The sequence below is a fragment of the Misgurnus anguillicaudatus genome, chromosome 14, assembly GCF_027580225.2.
Source record: "Misgurnus anguillicaudatus chromosome 14, ASM2758022v2, whole genome shotgun sequence".
NCBI lineage: Eukaryota > Metazoa > Chordata > Actinopteri > Cypriniformes > Cobitidae > Misgurnus > Misgurnus anguillicaudatus.
The window spans coordinates 35,665,906-35,684,532 of record NC_073350.2 but is presented as its reverse complement, the minus strand read 5'-3'; the positions used below and the strand labels follow the sequence as shown (position 1 = coordinate 35,684,532).

Sequence of the window (18,627 nt, the reverse complement as noted above, 5' to 3'; positions counted from 1 at the left end):
GGGTTGAATTTTAACCTGTGCTGGGTTGGTTTAACCCATTGTTGGGTCAGATATAAACAATTCCTGGGTTCATTTAACCCAACAGCTGGCTTTGTTCCTTTTTGACACAACGCCGAGTTAAAAATAACACAACATTTAACGTGCAATAACTGTAAAGGATCATTACAATAATCTCTCATTTCACCTCTTCTGAAGCTGTACGAAAGTGATGAACAGATTCACTCTTTGACTTTTGGAGTTTTGATGTTTTTTTGCATGTGTGCGTGTGCAAGTGGACACATTTGGAAGTCATTTGTTTGGAAAAGATTAAGAGACACAAACACACGGTCCAATCTGAACAATATTCTTGTGCAACATGTGAACACCTCACAAACAAAACCCATTCCTTAATATAAAAGCTGAAATAATGTTAGTGTGTCCCAGCGACTCTGTACGACATCCCATAATAATCACATCTGCTATCACAAAACACAGAAAATAACAAGCAATTTCTGCAACATCTTCAGATACAGAGAGTTTAGAGTCACACTGATAATCCCATATGAACAGTTGCACGTCTGAATGCTTAGAAAATGCTTATTGTGTGTCTCTGTATTACTGTGTGTATTACTGTGCGTGTGTGTGTGTGTGTGTTTCAAGAAACAGCCAGATGTTTATGTGATTCGCTTTGCCTGTGGCTGATTATCTGACAAGAATGACATCATAACCAAACCCATATGAACACATGATCTCACCGTTCAGGAGTGTGTGTGTGTGCGTGTGTGTGTGTGTGCGTGCGTGTGTGTGTGTGTGTGAGCGTGTGTGTGTGTGTGTGTGTGTGTGTGTGTGTGTGTGTGTGTGTGTGCGCGTGTGTGTGTGTGTGAGTGTGTGTGTGTGTGTAATAACTCTGATAGTTGTTGTGAGTGTATGTCTAATAAAGACTTTCAAGTCTTAATAAAAATAATGTTTTACTCAAACTAGGTAAGTTTAACTACTTATTTTACCTGCATGGTTAACATATATCTCTTTTCACACTACGGCTTCAGTTTTGTCCTCAACCCGTAACTGAGCAGACAGACATTGCTGCACTTCTGACACATTTGGCAGATGCTCTTCAAGCTCCAAAGTTCATAATGTTTGTTTTCTGGAATTGAACCCATAACCTTTTGTGCTACAAATGCAATGATGTACCTGTCTGTCTGTCTGTCTGTCCGTCTGTCTGTCTGTCTGTCTGTCTGTCTGTCTGTCTGTCCGTCCGTCTGTCTGTCTGTCTGTCTGTCGGTCTGTCTGTCGGTCGGTCGGTCGGTCTGTCTGTCTGTCGTTCTGTCTGTCGGTCTGTCCAGCACCATCTAAGATTTCATATTGACCTGAGAGAGACAGAGAAAAAGATGTACGCACATGCATGCACACGCACACATAAACGCGCGCGCGCACACACACACACACACACACACACACACAAACACACACACACACACACACACACACACACACACAAACTCTGTGTGTGATCCAGACCAGCTGTCAGGTAAGCATTTTCATCTTTTCATTTCCGTCTTAACATCTTATCTTGGATAAAGACCCAGACAAAGACGCAAGAGATGGTCTGTAAGCAGTAATTGTTCAGTTAGGTTAATAACCAGTGCCACAATGTATTCGTAACAAACATCTTTGGGTTCATGTACACTACACCAAGTATTTCCTTATGGCTCCCTAACAATTTCTTTGTGTTGGGAATGTTTTTGGAAAGCACAAAAGACAACTGTTAAAACAACGGTGATGTGGTCACTCATATCAGACACACAATAACTAGTCATATTTTATAAACATAACCACAAGACCCTCACCCAGCAAGTAAGCTAGACACGAGGGTCTATGAAACTACCTCCAAACTTCTATTAACCCCCACATGCAGAACCTGGTGATCATGTCAACCCTTAAAGATTAGAGGTTTACAACTTTACAAGAATGTGGGAAGATTCACTCGATCTTCTTCTACTTCTGGACAGACAAAGCAATGTTTATTTAGTCATGCACTTATAAATGTATAATGGAAATGTCTTAATCACATATTTCTAATCTTCTAATGTATTATGTTCTTGGTATTTATGTTATATTAGTATATTTACTTAAACTTGTTCAAATGAATGTTTTAAGATCATATGTAGACATGTTTGGTATCTTTGAGTGGCATTTTTGATTTCCTGAATGATAATATGCATTATATTTTGGTAACTCTGAAGTTTATCTTAACATCCAATTAAATTCCACATGCAAAACAGCATGTTAGAAGACAAAGAGAGTTAACTTTGCCTCAGAAACAATGACCTCTGATAGGGTCAAACAGGTCTTTAGGATGTGGGATCCTCACAAATTAAAGACCACTGCCTAAGAGCAAACACTACATTAGGAGTTTTCTCTGTCATCTCAGTCTTTACATTTCGGTCTTTCTGGATATTTTCAAGTCCTTTGGGGATAAGGATGCTAAATTAGAAGTTTTGCGACTGACCTTATTACATATGCATTTCTAGGAGTTTTCCATTCAGACGCAAAATTTTTGGGAGGAGATTATTTAAATGTTTCACGCAACACATTTACTAATGTTTGCGCGTGTGTTATGACTGGTATTGGCACGATTATTGAACGGCAAAAAAAGCATGTCTTAAATGACTTTGCGCTTGAAATGGCTGAAATTATTGCAAGAAAAAGAGGCATCGCAGAGAACGCGTGATACAATGCAGAGGATTCTTTTAACATTTAACCATTTATTTGGAACGCCGGAGGAAAATATTATTCAAAAATATTGTTTGCCAAGCCATGTTATTTATACCTGAAGTGCATCAGGTGTTAGTAGATCACCTGCACCTCATCAGCTCTGCTTGTACAGCACAACTCGCTCACATTCACAAACTCTTTCATCTATTTATTTAGCAGACACTTTATAAATGAGGCAACATTTTTGTCAAAAGATTTTGACATTTAAAAGCACAAATATCACATCTACTGTCAGCTCAGAAACACTCCAATCAAATATTCATAACATCAATGAGGTCCTCCGCAGTTTCTCATACTCATACAGCATTACAAATCTGACAAGTGCTTCTATTGAATTACTCAAACTGACAAAAAAACTTCGTAACTTTTGTCCTTTGTGAAAATGTTTTTTTACCCCGGGGAGGTAGCCTGCTTGGGCTTAAAGGGATACTTCACCGATTTAGCATTCAGCTTTGTATCTGTAGAAACCCGGCAGTATTACTGAATGACCATGTTTCCCTCCATCATTTCCCCCTGAGAGGAGAGATATCTGCATTTTGGTTCTGCAAAAAAGTCCTCCGATGATGCAAAAATCGTCATATTACATCATCGGAGGACTTTTTTGCAGAACCAAAATGCAGATATCTCTCCTCTCAGGGGGAAATGAGGGAGGGAAACATGGTCATTCAGTAATACTGCCGGGTTTCTACAGATACAAAGCTGAATGCTAAATCGGTGAAGTATCCCTTTAACTTAGCTTCTTCTTCTAGACGTTACATTAGTAATACGCTCGCTCATAATGTCGAGTCATAGCCGCAGCAAATTTGACTGCTTATGCTATTGTGTATTATGTTGTGCTTTCTGTCGTTTTTCAGTGCTTTTCCTTTATCTATTAATGTAAAGCTGCTTTGAAACAATTAAGTATTGTGAAAAGCGCTATATAAATAAAATTGAATTGAATTGAATTGAAAATGAGCTTTCTCCTGGACAGATAACAGTTAATGTCAGCGGTCCGTTTAGTGTATGGCCTTTATACAAGTGCCAAATAATAAACTAACTATTAAATCTGTGTGGTGCTAAAACATGTTCATTCGATTTTGAGTCTGATTGTGAAACATATGGTCATCGTGTTGAGGGTCAATGTGTGCTGGCTCATGACCACTACTGTTATTATCAGATGGGTTCCTTCAACTGCCTGCTGTTTATATCCAGACCACATACAGAATATACACTTATATAGACCACATCATCAGTCTCGCTATTCTGTTTCAAATCATCACCATCTCTAAACTGATCCCAGAACAGTACAGTACATACTGCTGTGTGTTTGCTCTCATTACTGTGAAGCTCCTCCATCTGTACTCTCAATGAACCAAATGAGTCTCAAACACATCCATCAATGATAACTGCTATCAGAAATATTTTCACCCCTTCAATTTTATTTTATGATTATTATCTAAAATCTATGACACTTTTTGTCTTCTCGCTACATCTAAAACAGTTCCCACAGAGAAGGGTTTAATCATTCATGTGCAATAAAATTAATCATATTTTAATGATGAAAACAGCTTCTTTTATCAAAAGCAACACTTCACAATATCTCAAATCAAAGCAAGGTTATTTATCAATCACACATGCGTGTCAACCCCATCAGAACGCACATATCTCAGCAAATAGAGTTTAATTTACCAGAGATCAACACATTTCGACTGTGTCTGTTCCTCGAACAAAGAAATACAGAGCACCGTTTACTTCGCGTACAAATCTTGTTAATATAAAAATAGGAAACAATACATCAGCAGATGAAACTCGAATGTTAAAATTCAGCCTTCTTAACATTAGATCGCTTACCAATAAAGAACCGATTATCAATGAAATCATTACAGACCAAAACAAAGGTTTATGGTTTAGATCGTATCAAACCCAACTGCTATCACTTTGTTTATGTAAATGAGGTCATATCACTCCCGAGTTTAATACGGCATACCGCAGGGATCAGTTCTAGGTCCTATCATGTTGTAACTCTAGGAGACATTATTAGAAAACATAATTCATCCCTCATACTAATTGGCTATATCACTCTGTCTCCTCTCCACTATAAGCTGGTGTGTGGTGGGCGTTCTGGCGCAATATGGCTGCTGTCGCATCATCCAGGTGGATTCTGCACATTGGTGGTGGTTGAGGAGAATCCCCCTTTCATATGTAAAGCACTTTGATTGCTGCAGAAAAGCGTGTATATCCATGTATATATATATATATATATATAAATAATTTTTAATGTTTTATTTCCCATAAAATTTTATAAAATAGTATCTAATATATGGTATATCCTCTATAGAATGAACTGTGTCTGGCTTTCTCTCAAGGTTTTTTCCCCTCCTAGGATTTTTTCCCTCCTGACTAATAAAAGGCAGAAGGGTTTTTCTCCTAGAAGGTTTTTTCAACCCCTGGTGGGGTCAGCTGACATTGGCTTAACTAAGCACCCTCTTCTATATGTTAAATTTTTACTATGCTTGCTCATACATTTGGATCTTTGCCGCTGTATTGTGCTGCTTATGTTGTCCATCAATTTTTCTGTGGTTTCTCCTGCATCTATTAATGTAAAGCTGCTTTGAAACAATTAACAAATAAAATTGAATTGAATTGAATTTAATTAATGCAAATGTTCACCCTCACATCTGAATGGCTGTAAGAAACTCGCGGCAGGCGTTTCTTAAAAAACAAGAAGAGAGAGCAGAAATGATGAATGCCAATAGACAGGAATCAGGATTTGATGAACTGTCCTTAAAGCTCTTGAAATCACAAGTACAAGAAAACCTCAGATTCTTTCATCTGAATGACTCAACGAATGCATTGCAACACCCGTGACACTAACTGGAGTAGGTGACGTTGAACTTTGTCTTCTGACACACCATCTGCAGAACGTCTGTCCGAGCTGGCGGAGAACTAAAAGGGCAGATTCCTCTTTAATCCTTGGCTATTCCTTACAAGGCAATCGCATCTTTCCATAGAGAAGAAAACGAGTTTGCGAGGGGGAGGAGAAAAGCACTTCCCAGACAGCTCGTGTATACGTATGTGCGCTGTGGTTTAGGACGTTCGTTCTATCGCACGTATGTAATCGCATTACCACATGCAGCGAAAGGACCCGGGGCCAGATGACCTCACAGTCACAGAACGACTGGAACCGTGTTCATACTGTTTAATTTGGCGTTGATCTACGCTCGTGATAAAGGCTTTGGTTTATTTAAATCTCCGCTGCTTGACCAAAGACCAGCAGCTGCATGAACTCAACAGCTTCGGTATGAAGAATCTGGAGTTTATCCGAGCAGCTAACTCGCTGGTGACTAACTTCACCAGTCACACAACCTTCCGGATGGCCGACCAACCGGCATGACCGACAAAACTTGGCGCCCAGCAGATAGATTTTGAGAGCACAGTGATCTACAGTACAATGACCTAGAAATGAAGATCAATCAAATATATCACCCGTGCATAAGAAGAGAAGAAGAACCAAGGGATTGACTATAAGAGGTCTGCATTCATGGGTTCATTGTGATTGAGAAACTTAAGTTGTCCTTGACTGAAGAGATGAACTCACGTGAACTTTCATCTAAAGTAAAACCAAAACGAACGGACACACGAAGAAAAACACAGTAAGCATCGGCTCGTCTCGCTTTATTTAACTCGGTCACTTTAGAAAGAGCTGCGAACCCTTCTGGATATTTTTACACAAACCCCGTCATGGCAACATCCATTAGATACCGGCTCTATTTTTGTTCAGGTATACATTATCAGGCCCAGCATATTTATAATCCTCAAGACTTATTTTTAAGAGCCTTGTAAGGCAATGAAAGTGGAAAGATTATTAACAGAAGACTTCTTTTGGCACACATCTAAACATTTCTTTTTCTCAACCAATTTTTGCCAAATTAAGAAGGGTCAGTTTTCCTGGTTCAAAGCCGTAACACAATGTAATACAGACATTCCAGCTTTTATCATTCCGGTTCCTAGAGAAGCAAAGCGATTATTAAAAACACACACAGTGATTTAACTCTGGCCACAGTATTTGTTTTATAGTTTTAATATTTAGCCACATAAATGCTGTTCACAACCCATGTTGAGAGAGAGACAGAAGGATAGACAGAGAGATAGACAGAGAGACAGACAGAGAGGTGGACTTGTTGTGTACTGATGATAGCTTCAGCTTCACATATTCCTCTGTGTGTATGTAATCTATTCTAGGAGACAGGAAATGATGTCATTTTGCAACAATGTATTAACAAGCATGAAAATCTGCTGCACTTCAAACGATGACATGACCTCATGCTGTGATAACACAAGCGCTCTCTCGTCCAAACCTTCATGGGCTTAAAATGATACGTACAGAGGACAGTGTTGTATGTTTAAGAAGGCAGAAGAGAAGAAAAACAGCATTTAATGACTGAAGTATTAAAGTGTCATTTCCATCTTCTGTATCATCTGTCAAACACCAAAGCTCCTCCTCAGAATAACACTATTGGTCAAGTCATTGTTACAATGTTGAGCTGGTCAAAATGTCTTAAATTTTTTTTTGACTGTTCTTTACAAGATTTACATTTGTTAGAGATAAAGTTAATTCAATAGAGCTTTGCATCACTTTCATGATGTGTTATGATTATCACAATAAATATCTGCCAATTTTCTCCTAACTAGTCGCAATTAATCTAAAGATTCAGACAGTAAACAATAACTTCCAGAACGACTCTCATACAGATATAAAGACACAGTGGACAGAGAGATTCTTTACATCGGGGTCCCCAGAAAAGTTTAATGGCAAAATAAAAATAGTAAAGATTTACTGTGTAGCCACTTATTTATGTTTGGAAGCAATATACTGTTTTATTATATCACCCTTACTATTTATCTAACAACGCTTAAATGTTTCTTCATTCAGATATAAACTGTATATCCATATTTATATTTATTTAACAAGGGTGTCTGTCACAAAAGATTCATCACATTTAGTACATGCTTTAGTACATTAACAATACAACGCAAATCCAACGCATCAGTTCATAAGATAGAGATGTTTTCACACACACACTGACCTCTCTCTCTCCTGCTCCAACAGACTGGTGAATTCATCGCTCTTTTTCATGAAGTCGTTATGGTTCCTCTTCTCGTTCTCCAGTCTGTGGAGCGTCTGTCTGTGAGATTGTTCCACCATCAGGAGCTGTTCCAGCATCCGCCTGTACGTTTCGCGCTGCTTCTCCACCAGCCTGTCCAGCTGTCACAGAGGAACACGTTCAGAACACGCAGCACGTCGTCAGACCGTAAGGATGTTCTGCGCTCAAGTTAAACCCGTGATACCTCTGTAATGGGTTTCTCGTAGATGTCCTCCTGCCAGCCGGCGCTTTTGCCCTGGATGGAGTCTCTCTGCAGTGCTTTCAGCACCTTCGGAGGAGTTACAAAGCCATACGTGGCCTCCAGTAGAGCCAGATCGATTTTATCGGCTCTCAGAACATTGATCACTTCATCTCGAGCCTGTGGGTAATGTCAGACGTGTGTCATGGAAGAAACGTGTTCAACTCTTTCCACAACATTTGTGACAAAAGGACAGTTTCTGCACAAAATTATTTCACGCCATGTTTACAGTAACTGAACTACAGTTGCGGTCTATGAGCTCAGAGGTTTGCTTTAAAAGCAGAAATCTGTGTTGTCATTAGAGATTGCAAACTTGTATAAATGTGTGTTATGTCTATTTGACTTCTGGTTTTACTTCTGGTTGAATGTTACTGGTGTAGTGGAAGGTAAAAGACATGGCAGCTTGAGTTAAGGTGTTGCACATGTGAAGCACACGAGCAGCATGCTGACTAATTGATGCACACTTAACATTAATATGACAAAACGGGTATGAGCTGCTTAAGTGACCTGTAGTTCTCCTTCCAGCATGCTGAGGAGGAAGAGGAGGTCATCTCGTGACAGATCTCTGCTCTTTCGTGTCGACGACGCTCCCGCGGTTCTCTCTCTCTGCGGTCTGTGTCGGCCATCCGCGTGGTTCCTCTGACCGGTGCCCGTTTCGTCTGGAGTGCGTCTCGTCCCGTGACACGCCTCCTCGTGCTCTGATGTTTGCAGTCGCGATCTTCCTCTCGAAGGAGACGGCTTCGTCTTTGCCGTATCCTCCAGACTGTTGCTACGGGAACGCATGATCCTTTACCCGTGTGTGAAAAACAGAGAGGATTGTGGGTGTGGAACTGTTTCAAAGCATGTTTTAAACTAACTTAAATAATGTGTGTGTCTGTCTGTGTGTGTGTGTGTGTGTGTGTGTGTGTGTGTGTGTGTGTGTGTGTGTGTGTGTGTGTGTGTGTGTGTGTGTGTGTGTGTGTGTGTGTGTGTGTGTGTGTTTCTCAAGTGAGAGATATTTTCTTCAAGAACATTTGAATATATCCAATCCAACAAAAGTTTACTATACGGTGACCATTAGATTTCAGAATGTGACAAACAAAAGCTTTTAGACAAGAGAAATCGTTTATAGGACTGAACTCAGAACTGTTTAACCGAAGGCTCTGATCTATCAGAAATATCTTCAGTCCTCCTTCCTGAACTCACAAACATGACAAATGATGAAGGATTTATTCAACATGAGCTGAATTTCTTTCTTCTCTTACAGGACTCAAGAGCACACAATGAACCCTAATGAGTGACTGAGCGGGCGTCCATCATCTCTCATATTACAAAACTTCACATGCAAAATCTTCATTTGAATACAAACATAACTTTATCATGAGTTCTGTGATTGCTATAAGCAGCTGGAAGTCATTCACACAACACAACATTCATTCAAACTACATTTAAATTCTGTTTGGGTTTAATGAATCCATCAACATCATTACTCATCATGTGCACACAAAAATCACTTGTGGATCATTTCAAAATTACTGATTCTGAATAAAAGATTCATTTCCTTCAACATCATAACGGGCAAAAACCTTTACCAGAACATGTTTAAAAACACACACAAACACGCACACACACACACACACATAATTTATGTCTCTCTGCCAGTGAATGAGCTCATGAGAAAGAAAGAGTTCAGTTTGTTTGTAAAGATCTTTTGTAATATGCACGCACATGCCTGAGCAAACATACACACACATAACTGCATGCATGAAGGCACAAATTCTCAACACATTTACACACCTCACAACCTAACAGTTTAAATCTGTGACATCTACAGTAAGAGAAGAGAAAAATCAGAGTCCTGTATGTTTGATTTTTACAGACACACAAATCCATCACTGAACAAACAAAAACCTCTTATTACTCAACCAGTGACGTTATCACTTTACAACAGGGCAGAGGCTTTTAACTGGAGAACACAGGTGCGACTCTACATCACACCACCTCGTCCTCTATATTTTACTTTCATTGAGGGGACATTTGGGAATCTGTGCACACACATCTGAAGGCGTGTAACAGTAAAACTACACATTCCAACAGCAAACGTCCACAACATTACAAGCTTTGTTACAAAATGTACACTAAGTTGCCATTCTACACAGTACACAAGGCTATGTGGTGGATTGGAAAATTAAACTGACTTAAGAATTGTTGGATAGGTACACTTTACACACCTGATGGACCAGAGTCCAAGAGTCAAGCACCGTTCTGAATTTGATGAAACTTTTAAAGTTGAAGAAGGGGTATGTGTGGTTTTATACATTTACATGTATACATTTAGCTGACGCTTTTATCCAAAGCGACTTACAATTGCTATATATGTCAGAGGTCGCCCACCTCTGGAGCAACTAGGGGTTAAGTGTCTTGCTCAGGGACACAATGGTGTGTCACAGTGGATTCGAACCCGGGTCTCTCACACCAAAGGCATGTCTCTTATCCACTGCGCCATTAAGAGCTTAATGCTATCCCCCGCCCCTCTCTGTGATGCACGTTGCACGCAGCACCCAGACCAGACTTTCTTTACGGTAGTAAAGCAGTGATGATTAATAATTTTTTTCAAGGAGCCTGAAAGATTATTGCTTATATTTTTGACCCGAACCTGGCCCGAATCCGCGTGTCCCGTCGGGTTTGTTGGGCCGGCCCGACCCTTTGAGAACTCTAAATTATAGTGCACTCTGTTGGGTTTGATGGCCAGTTCTCTGATGGATGGAGCAAAAACAAAGGCCTCCTCTTTTGATGGCAGGCTCTGTAAGCAGTTGTCAACGTAAAAACATTGTTCTACTGAAAAACTAACATCTTCGTCTTCTTTCACATGCCACTGTGAGGCAAAAATAGCACAGCAGAAGCTACACATCCTCCTGTTCACGCTCCTACCCTCAGGACGGAGGTACAGGAGTGTAAACTGTAGGACAACCAGACTGAAGAACTCTTTTTTCCCCATAGCTATCAGACTCTTAAACAGCCACCCATTTTAGTGGACAGTCAGTCCTACTGTCCACATCATCTGAACACTGTAACTGTGTTGCTGCTAATACCCCCACCATTATATACTGCCAGTGTTACTCATGTAGCCCCCCCCCCCCCCCATCTAAATTTTGCTCATAAGTTAATATTATTGCTGCATTGTTACAGTAATTTGCACTACCATTAGAATCACATTATATTGCACTCCATGTCAGTCTTTGCACATCTATTAATGTTATTGCTGCTATAAATACCTAGGTTACTGTTGTATTGTTGTCATTGGCATATTATATTTGCACATATTAGATCCTACTCCATACTTGTTACTGCACTTTTTTTTCCCCTTCCTTCTCCTATATGTTTATACATTGTATATGTGTATGTATCCGTGTAAATTTGTGTATGTATGTATAGTCCTGGCATTCTCTGTGGACGGCAAAGTAAGAATTTCATTGCTCAGGGAAACCTGTTTCCTTACTGAGTACATGACAATAAAACGCTTTGAACTTTGAACTTGAAAGGGAGAACTTGCCACTCAATTACAGAAGGGGCACCACATTCCTTCGAATCACGCCAAATAAACCAAAGAAAATGTCTATTTTCTGGAAGAAGGTGGACCTGATGAAACATGACCTTGATGTCAGCTCTGATGTCCACTGCATGTTCATGGAACCTGAGTAAGACCCCAAGGAGTGATGAACCCAAAGTGGGACCAGCAAAAAGTGACTCATTTTGACTGAGATCATTAAACTGAAAGGAGCAGTCAAATTCCACATGGTTCTTTCCATTTTGATTCACCATGTGGTGGGGATAAACCAGGTTTCACCGTCTTTGTCCCTCTATTCTGTCTTTAATGGCTCCTGACCGTACCAGCTTCTGAATTTCTGCTGAATAAGCTTCAGCTTGTTGAGAGTCTCTTGCTAATTTCCTTTCAGTACTTTATAAGCGTGGCATGACTGCTTACATCGTGGCTTGGAGATGGTCACCCTTACGCAGCAAAGGTGTTGCATACCACTTTGTTCCCTCCACCTCTAAGCGAACCATCTCAGTGCTTAGATCTTGTGCACTCTTTTACATTATGAAATGATGGAACATCCATGGCAGTACATCAGCAGTACAGGGTGAAGTGCAAATTTGTAAGCATTGGTTTTGCTTGATTTTGTGTTCCAGTAAGCTGGTAGGTTTTTATAGCAGATGGACCCCCCTACAGTACCAAGTCTCACTGGTTCAATTGGCAAGATAATGTGGGTTTGATCTGCACCAACAAGGATGAGAGACTTCACTCTTTTAAAGCACGGCAGTGGTAATCCAACCAGATGTTTGTATTGCTTCTGCAGCTTATGAATTGGGTAAGAGTCATCACTGAGATCAAGCTGAGGTGCAGTGAAATCTCCAGATTTAACATAACATTTACTTGGTTGGGAGTATGGAGAAATGTAGAATGAAACTGCAGCACCATTGAGAGTATGCACATCATGTCGGATAGTTCTCAGAGCTAAATTTTCTCTTGTCCCTTGTAGACCAAGCTTCTGTGCTGTCTCTGTTAGTAGCATAGTATGCTCTGAGCCATCATTGAGGATTGCAAACGTGTCTAGTGTGCAATCTCCATGATGCAGCAGCACTCTGACAACTTTGAGTAAGACTTTCCTACTGCAGATTGGTTTGTTCAGATACAATATCTGCGTTGCTGAACTAACTAGGCATGCCTCTCCTTCCTGATGGTTTGATCATTATAACTCTGACACCAGGATTCATATTTAAATCAGTCTGCCAGCCAGGTGTAACATGTGGTGACAGAAAATTGCCATTCTTTTCAGGTGGCAGTTTACTGAGAAGACGTGCAACATGCGACCTACACTGCAACTCAATGTTACCTTCTTTGCATAATGTCTTAAGCAGACCAACTTAAGACTGCACTTGAAGGGAAAACTTCTCAAAGACTGATGGATCATTGCGGCTAGTATCCGGGGAATCGAGAATAATGGCAATTCTCTTCAATGCTACCTGTTGGGGCTGACCGAACTGCTCATTGAGTGCCATCATGGTGTCTCTGTATGGTGTTGGAGAGTGCAGGTAGGAGTCAGCTATTAAACAAGCATCCTCTAGCTTTAGATGGTCAATTAGGACCTGATATTTAAACATTTCTGTACTGTCAGGTGGCAAGAGGTTATCCAAGGCCACCTTAAGACAAGCAAACTCACCCTGATTTTTTTCCAGAAGTAAGGAATAGTGGGGCATGGTCCTTTGTAATACTTCTTCGCTGTATTCACAGATGCCATATCGGGTAATATGCTAAGGGATGCCATTCTGGGATGCCCAGGATAAGGATGTTTGTGTGTATCCCATGCTTGGTTATGAGCATAGTGGAAACTTATCTGTGGGGCAGGGTACTGGCCATACCTCAGCCACTTTTCATGTGGACTTGGATGCTTAAAGTCCATAGACCCATCTGCAGAGGTGAGTTTGGAGGTAAGTGTAGGTGGGACTCTGGTGCCACTGATACTCTTGTACTTGTCATTACACTGATCTGTGATTTCTTCCATTTTCACGAATCTCAGCTCCTCACAGGCAACAGATGGAGGAGGCTCTGGCCAGTCGTCATCACCTGCCTGTACCCCATGCATAATGGGAAATGTAACAGATGGATGGACTAAGGTTCTGGAGTAGCAGAAGGCCTTTGGAGATTACATGCTCTCTCTAAGAGCTGAACCAGTTCATCTTTGGCTGTCTCAATCTGTTTTAGGTAACATTGAATGGCCTGCTGTGTTTAACTGAGATAAGAATTGTCCTCTAAGATCCTTTGCAACTTTACAGAGCAAGCATCAGATCTATCGATCTGGTACCCATCACTCTCACCAAAGGTAAGGAACTCTGCATGAGCCTGATATTGTGGTTACTGAGGATTGTGGGGGGAGTCAAAACACTCATCTCTGGCAGCCAGGCTAAGGGGTGGAAAAAGAACATGAGTTCATCTGAACCTCTGCTCTTTTAGGTTTTGTGGCTGATGCTATGACATGTGATGAAGAGTTATCATCATCAAGTGACTCCGCTGCTTGCTCTCTCTGACTAACTGATGGCACTGATTTACAAGGACTCTGAAAATCTACCTCATAATCTTTTCAATCATTCCGCAAAGAGACTTTGATTACTCTGCTGATTTTGGACAAACAGATATGATTTATACATTTTTAAAACATTAAAGTGTCTATTTTTTCTGTCCACTCCCAATAATGCTTGTCATACAAACAAAAGATTAATGTCTACATAATGTTTAGAATGTCTACTTTTAAGTGACGTAAGTGAAATTGAAAGCAAATATTCTCATTCGACTTTAACTGTATGAGAAGGAGGAGAGGTACCGTCTTTCACCTGTTAGCTCATTGTCTGAAATGAGATGAGATCACCGCGTCCCGCTCCATTGAAGTGAACGAGCAGAGACATAAATATGCATAGCTTTCGCCTCTGTAGTCAATGAACAAACCTGTTCCAGTTTCTCTATTCCTTGATATGCTGAGTTGTTTCATCCGAGTGCACCAAACATGACATCTAAATGCTTATTCACTTGCATATGTGTGTCACTAAAAGTTCTCCAGACGCAGTGTTTTCTTTGTGCTTCCGTCAAACAGTACACACGAGGGGAAACAAACATACACAAACACAAGAGTCAGGAAATTTGACGCGTTTTTTAGTCATCTTATAAAAGACGCGATTGCAACCAGCACATCTTAATCCTTTTTTACTTGCGTCTATGCATATATCTCTGCACAGCAAGTTTATTAAACACAGAATCACACGCATGTTCACACATTCCTTTGTGCTGCTTTCACTATCAACACGTGACGCCGCAATGGCGGCTGTGTTAACAAACATTGATAAGTTGACCACGCTCACTCTTCCCTTGTTGTGTTTCTACAATAATGATAAAAAACACAAATAAGAGTCCAGACAACAACAATCAGTTCATCTTTTGTGCTTTTTACTGCGCAAAAGTAAAACTCTTGAAGGCCAACCAAACACTAACTCTGGGTTCATTTTTATGTTGACCAAACAGTACCTTTACCAGAGTGCAATGTAACAACTGAGCCAGATCAGACACGCAATAACTTATTGTATTTCATAAATATAACTGCAGACCGTCACCCAACAAGCAGGTCCGTAAAACTACCCCCAAAACTGCTTTTAACACTTCAAAGCAGAATTTATCTCTCGGGGTGGGCGTTATCTCGATATTCAAACTATATCGATATTTTTTTTACACGAAATGGATTTTGACATATCGTATATATCTATATAGTGTTTATATTAAATTCTGATTTCGCCACTTTGCTTCTTTGCCTTCTCTGTGTGCTGTGCTCGCCCCCCCCTCCTTGCTTTCGTTCCCCCTCCATTCGCGTGTTGTCTCATTTAACATGGCGGAGCCCGTCGCGGAATCAACACTGGCCACCACGAAAAGATCTTCCATGATTCCCATTTACATGTATATTTTACTGTTTAAAACGGCTTAAATTCATTGTTGCGAGCGCACAGCGCGCCCCTCTGTCCCTCTCTCTCTCTCTCTCTCTCTCTCTCTCGTTGCATGAAGTGCTTCGACAGCGTGCGTCTCTCTCTCGTGACAGTGAAAAGGTGGCAGTGCTTTAATGTCCGTTTCTCCGTATACTTTCTTTTTCGCGTAAATGTCATCAGTAACATCCGTTGCACATTGGTGGTGGTTGAGGAGATTCCCCCGTTCATATGTAAAGTGCTTTGAGTACTGAGAAAAGCGCTATATAAATGTAAGGAATTAATAAGGAATTATTAATTATCATAAGCCCCTCCTTTAAAATCGCTACAGCAATAACAACTCTACATACACTACATCCCTTACTAAATTTAGCATGCCTCTTCGCATACAGCCTTTCCCAGTCAAAAGTGTGTCAGAAATTGTAAATCAATATATTGTTTTATGTGAATGAGTAGGCAGAAGAAAAAAACTCTAGACTATAAGATCCTGTTTTGAAAAGTCTTGTGAAAACATGTTTAGAATGAGTTTTGTGGACATGTATCAGTGACTTAAAAGTTTTGCTTTTTCAAAAAACACGCATAAACATTTTTCTCTTTTTAAAAATACAAACATGTACATACATGTTGCTCATATAATATTGTAGGCCAGTTTGTGCTGAACGCAGTGTTATGAGACACTTGCCATTATTGTTTTTAAGCAACTGAAAAAAGCACAAATGTCAGTGCAGGTCAAGACTTCTCCAGGGCCCTAAAAACCCCTTAGACCCCAGAGGGTTAAACATTACTGAAGTAGTAAGAGCGGTATGTGTGGTTTTCTTTTATGTTTGCACACATTTGAATTTGAAACGTAGCACTTCCTCACAGCTCCCCTCACATTTCACTTGTGTTTCTTCATATTAATAATATTAATAATGCCTAGTCCTATAGTAGAGTTCTAACGTCAATGAAGAAAACCACTGACCTGATAATGATAAACGACAATTATATTTATGAGAAACTATAAACAGGGAGAAGTCGTCAAAATTCTGCTAACATTTACCCATCATATCGTGATTTTATAAAAGTTATAGATTCATTTGTTTGTGAAACAGAAATAAATGTAAATGTTATGTTTGCAGTGAGACGGTTTCATTCTTTAACAGACACGCGACCAAACAAAAACCCTGTTCGTCACAAACAACCGTCCAGCGCTGAGAAAACTAACAGTGATCACGTCACAGACCATGTTTTATTTACCTAACAGATGTAGATTAGACCATCTGGTCTTATGTCACTGATCAGCTTTAGTAGACATTCATTTCAAAATACACTATGAAGAGTTAAAGTATGAAAATGTTGTAGATGAATCATACTGGATTGTTTCTACCTGCTTGATACGATCACATGAGGACCAATAAGAAGCTCCTCCGCATGCAGGCCTTTTATAATGCGCTTTTGATGATCACTAGTGTAAGATAGTGATGAGGACGAGACCGCCTATGACAAGTCAAGACCAAGTCTTTGAAGGGTCGAGACCGAGTCTGTTGGTTTTCAAATAGAGTCGAGTATGAGTCAAGACCGAATCTTTGAGGAAGCAAGTCTGAGTCGAGACCAAGACCATAAAAACATGTCAGGTTTCATATTCATGATTTAATATCACCCCAGTTAATTATCAACAGTTAGACCTACAGACTAAGCTAGATTGGGAATTGTTTAGAGGAGCAGTCTTAACGTCTTAATATGGACTTAGCTTTTACTAAATCTCTATCACATGCATCATCTTCTGCCTATTTTTCTAGAGATAAATAAATGGTTCTGATGGCAGGATCTTTGCATTGCACCATGGGATGTCATTTTCAAATAATACCAGTCAACATTGCATTATGTGTGTGTGTGTGTGTGTGTGTTGTAACTGTTAAGTGTTGTTTTGGGATAAGAGGGTTATGACTGTTATCACTTCATTCATAATTCATAACTCTCTCTCTCTCTCTCTCTCTCTCTCTCTCTCTCTCTCTCTCTCTCTGATGGTTACACACTTGCAGATGTATTGGTTTAGTTCTATGTATCTGTTCAATAACACGCCCAAAATCATGTCCACACAAACACATACACACAGCAGCACACTCCCTCTAAACAAACACACTCTTAAGCAAATACACAGATTCAGACAAAACACCTTTAAAGAAGCACAAGATCACGCTAACCCCCCACCCCTGCCTCCTTCACTATATTTAACACTGCTGTATTTACTCTAGTCTGTCAACTGATTGTACATGAAGTTTATTTTTATTCATTTGTTTTTTTGAATAGGGACAGATACAAAAAACACAGATTATTACATGAAGAACAATCCGATGCCTGTATTGCAGTGTTTATAGCCTTGGCTAACTCGCAACACAAAGTGTGTATTTGTGTTCTATACGTAGTGTTATTGTACATCCTGCGTAACAAATCATGGCAATACAACTTTAACTTTGGCCATATAACAAAAGCAGCTTATGGTCTCTGTGTGATGGTGTGCAAAGCTTTGGTTTTGAGTTTGGGTATCAGACTGTATTCTGCTCATCTTTATCATGTCACTGAGAAATGATGCACACCATAACTTGAACATAGAAATCTTACTCAAAACATCAGCAAGAGTTTCTTAAACATCACCAAAGCAAGTTACAACATGATCTCAGCAAATCCACTCATAATGTGAGAAACCTTTGACTGATCACAAACACACACACACACACACACAGTGAACTGTTTGACAAACAGTGATGAAATCACCATAGAAACCGCAAGCTCGACCCAGCAGAGGTCACACAACCATCTGATGCATCCTGTGCTGTGGACCGGAGAGCAGACTGACCTACAGTACACAACACAACACAACACAACATGATCCACACCTGTCTGTCTACAGGAACAGAACTGAAAACGTCAAACATCCTGCACTGCACAGCTTATCATTGAGAGATTTATGAGTGATGCATGTGCATGTGCATGTGCGTGTATGTGTGTGTC

At 40.1% G+C, this 18,627-nt stretch overlaps 1 protein-coding gene across 3 annotated transcripts in view; it reads right to left on the bottom strand.

Annotated features, from left to right (window-relative positions):
- The window catches only part of filip1l (filamin A interacting protein 1-like), a 73,500-nt gene that overhangs the window by 10,149 nt on the left and 44,724 nt on the right, over positions 1–18,627 (bottom strand). For all 3 annotated transcript variants that reach the window (XM_073876426.1, XM_073876425.1, XM_073876424.1), the window contains 3 exons: positions 8,644–8,937; positions 8,083–8,256; positions 7,821–7,999 (listed from right to left, as the gene is read on the bottom strand). In XM_073876426.1, coding sequence (XP_073732527.1) covers positions 7,821–7,999; positions 8,083–8,256; positions 8,644–8,919 — 629 coding nt within the window. In that variant the 5' untranslated portion in view covers positions 8,920–8,937. The remainder of the gene's footprint in view (positions 1–7,820; positions 8,000–8,082; positions 8,257–8,643; positions 8,938–18,627) is intronic.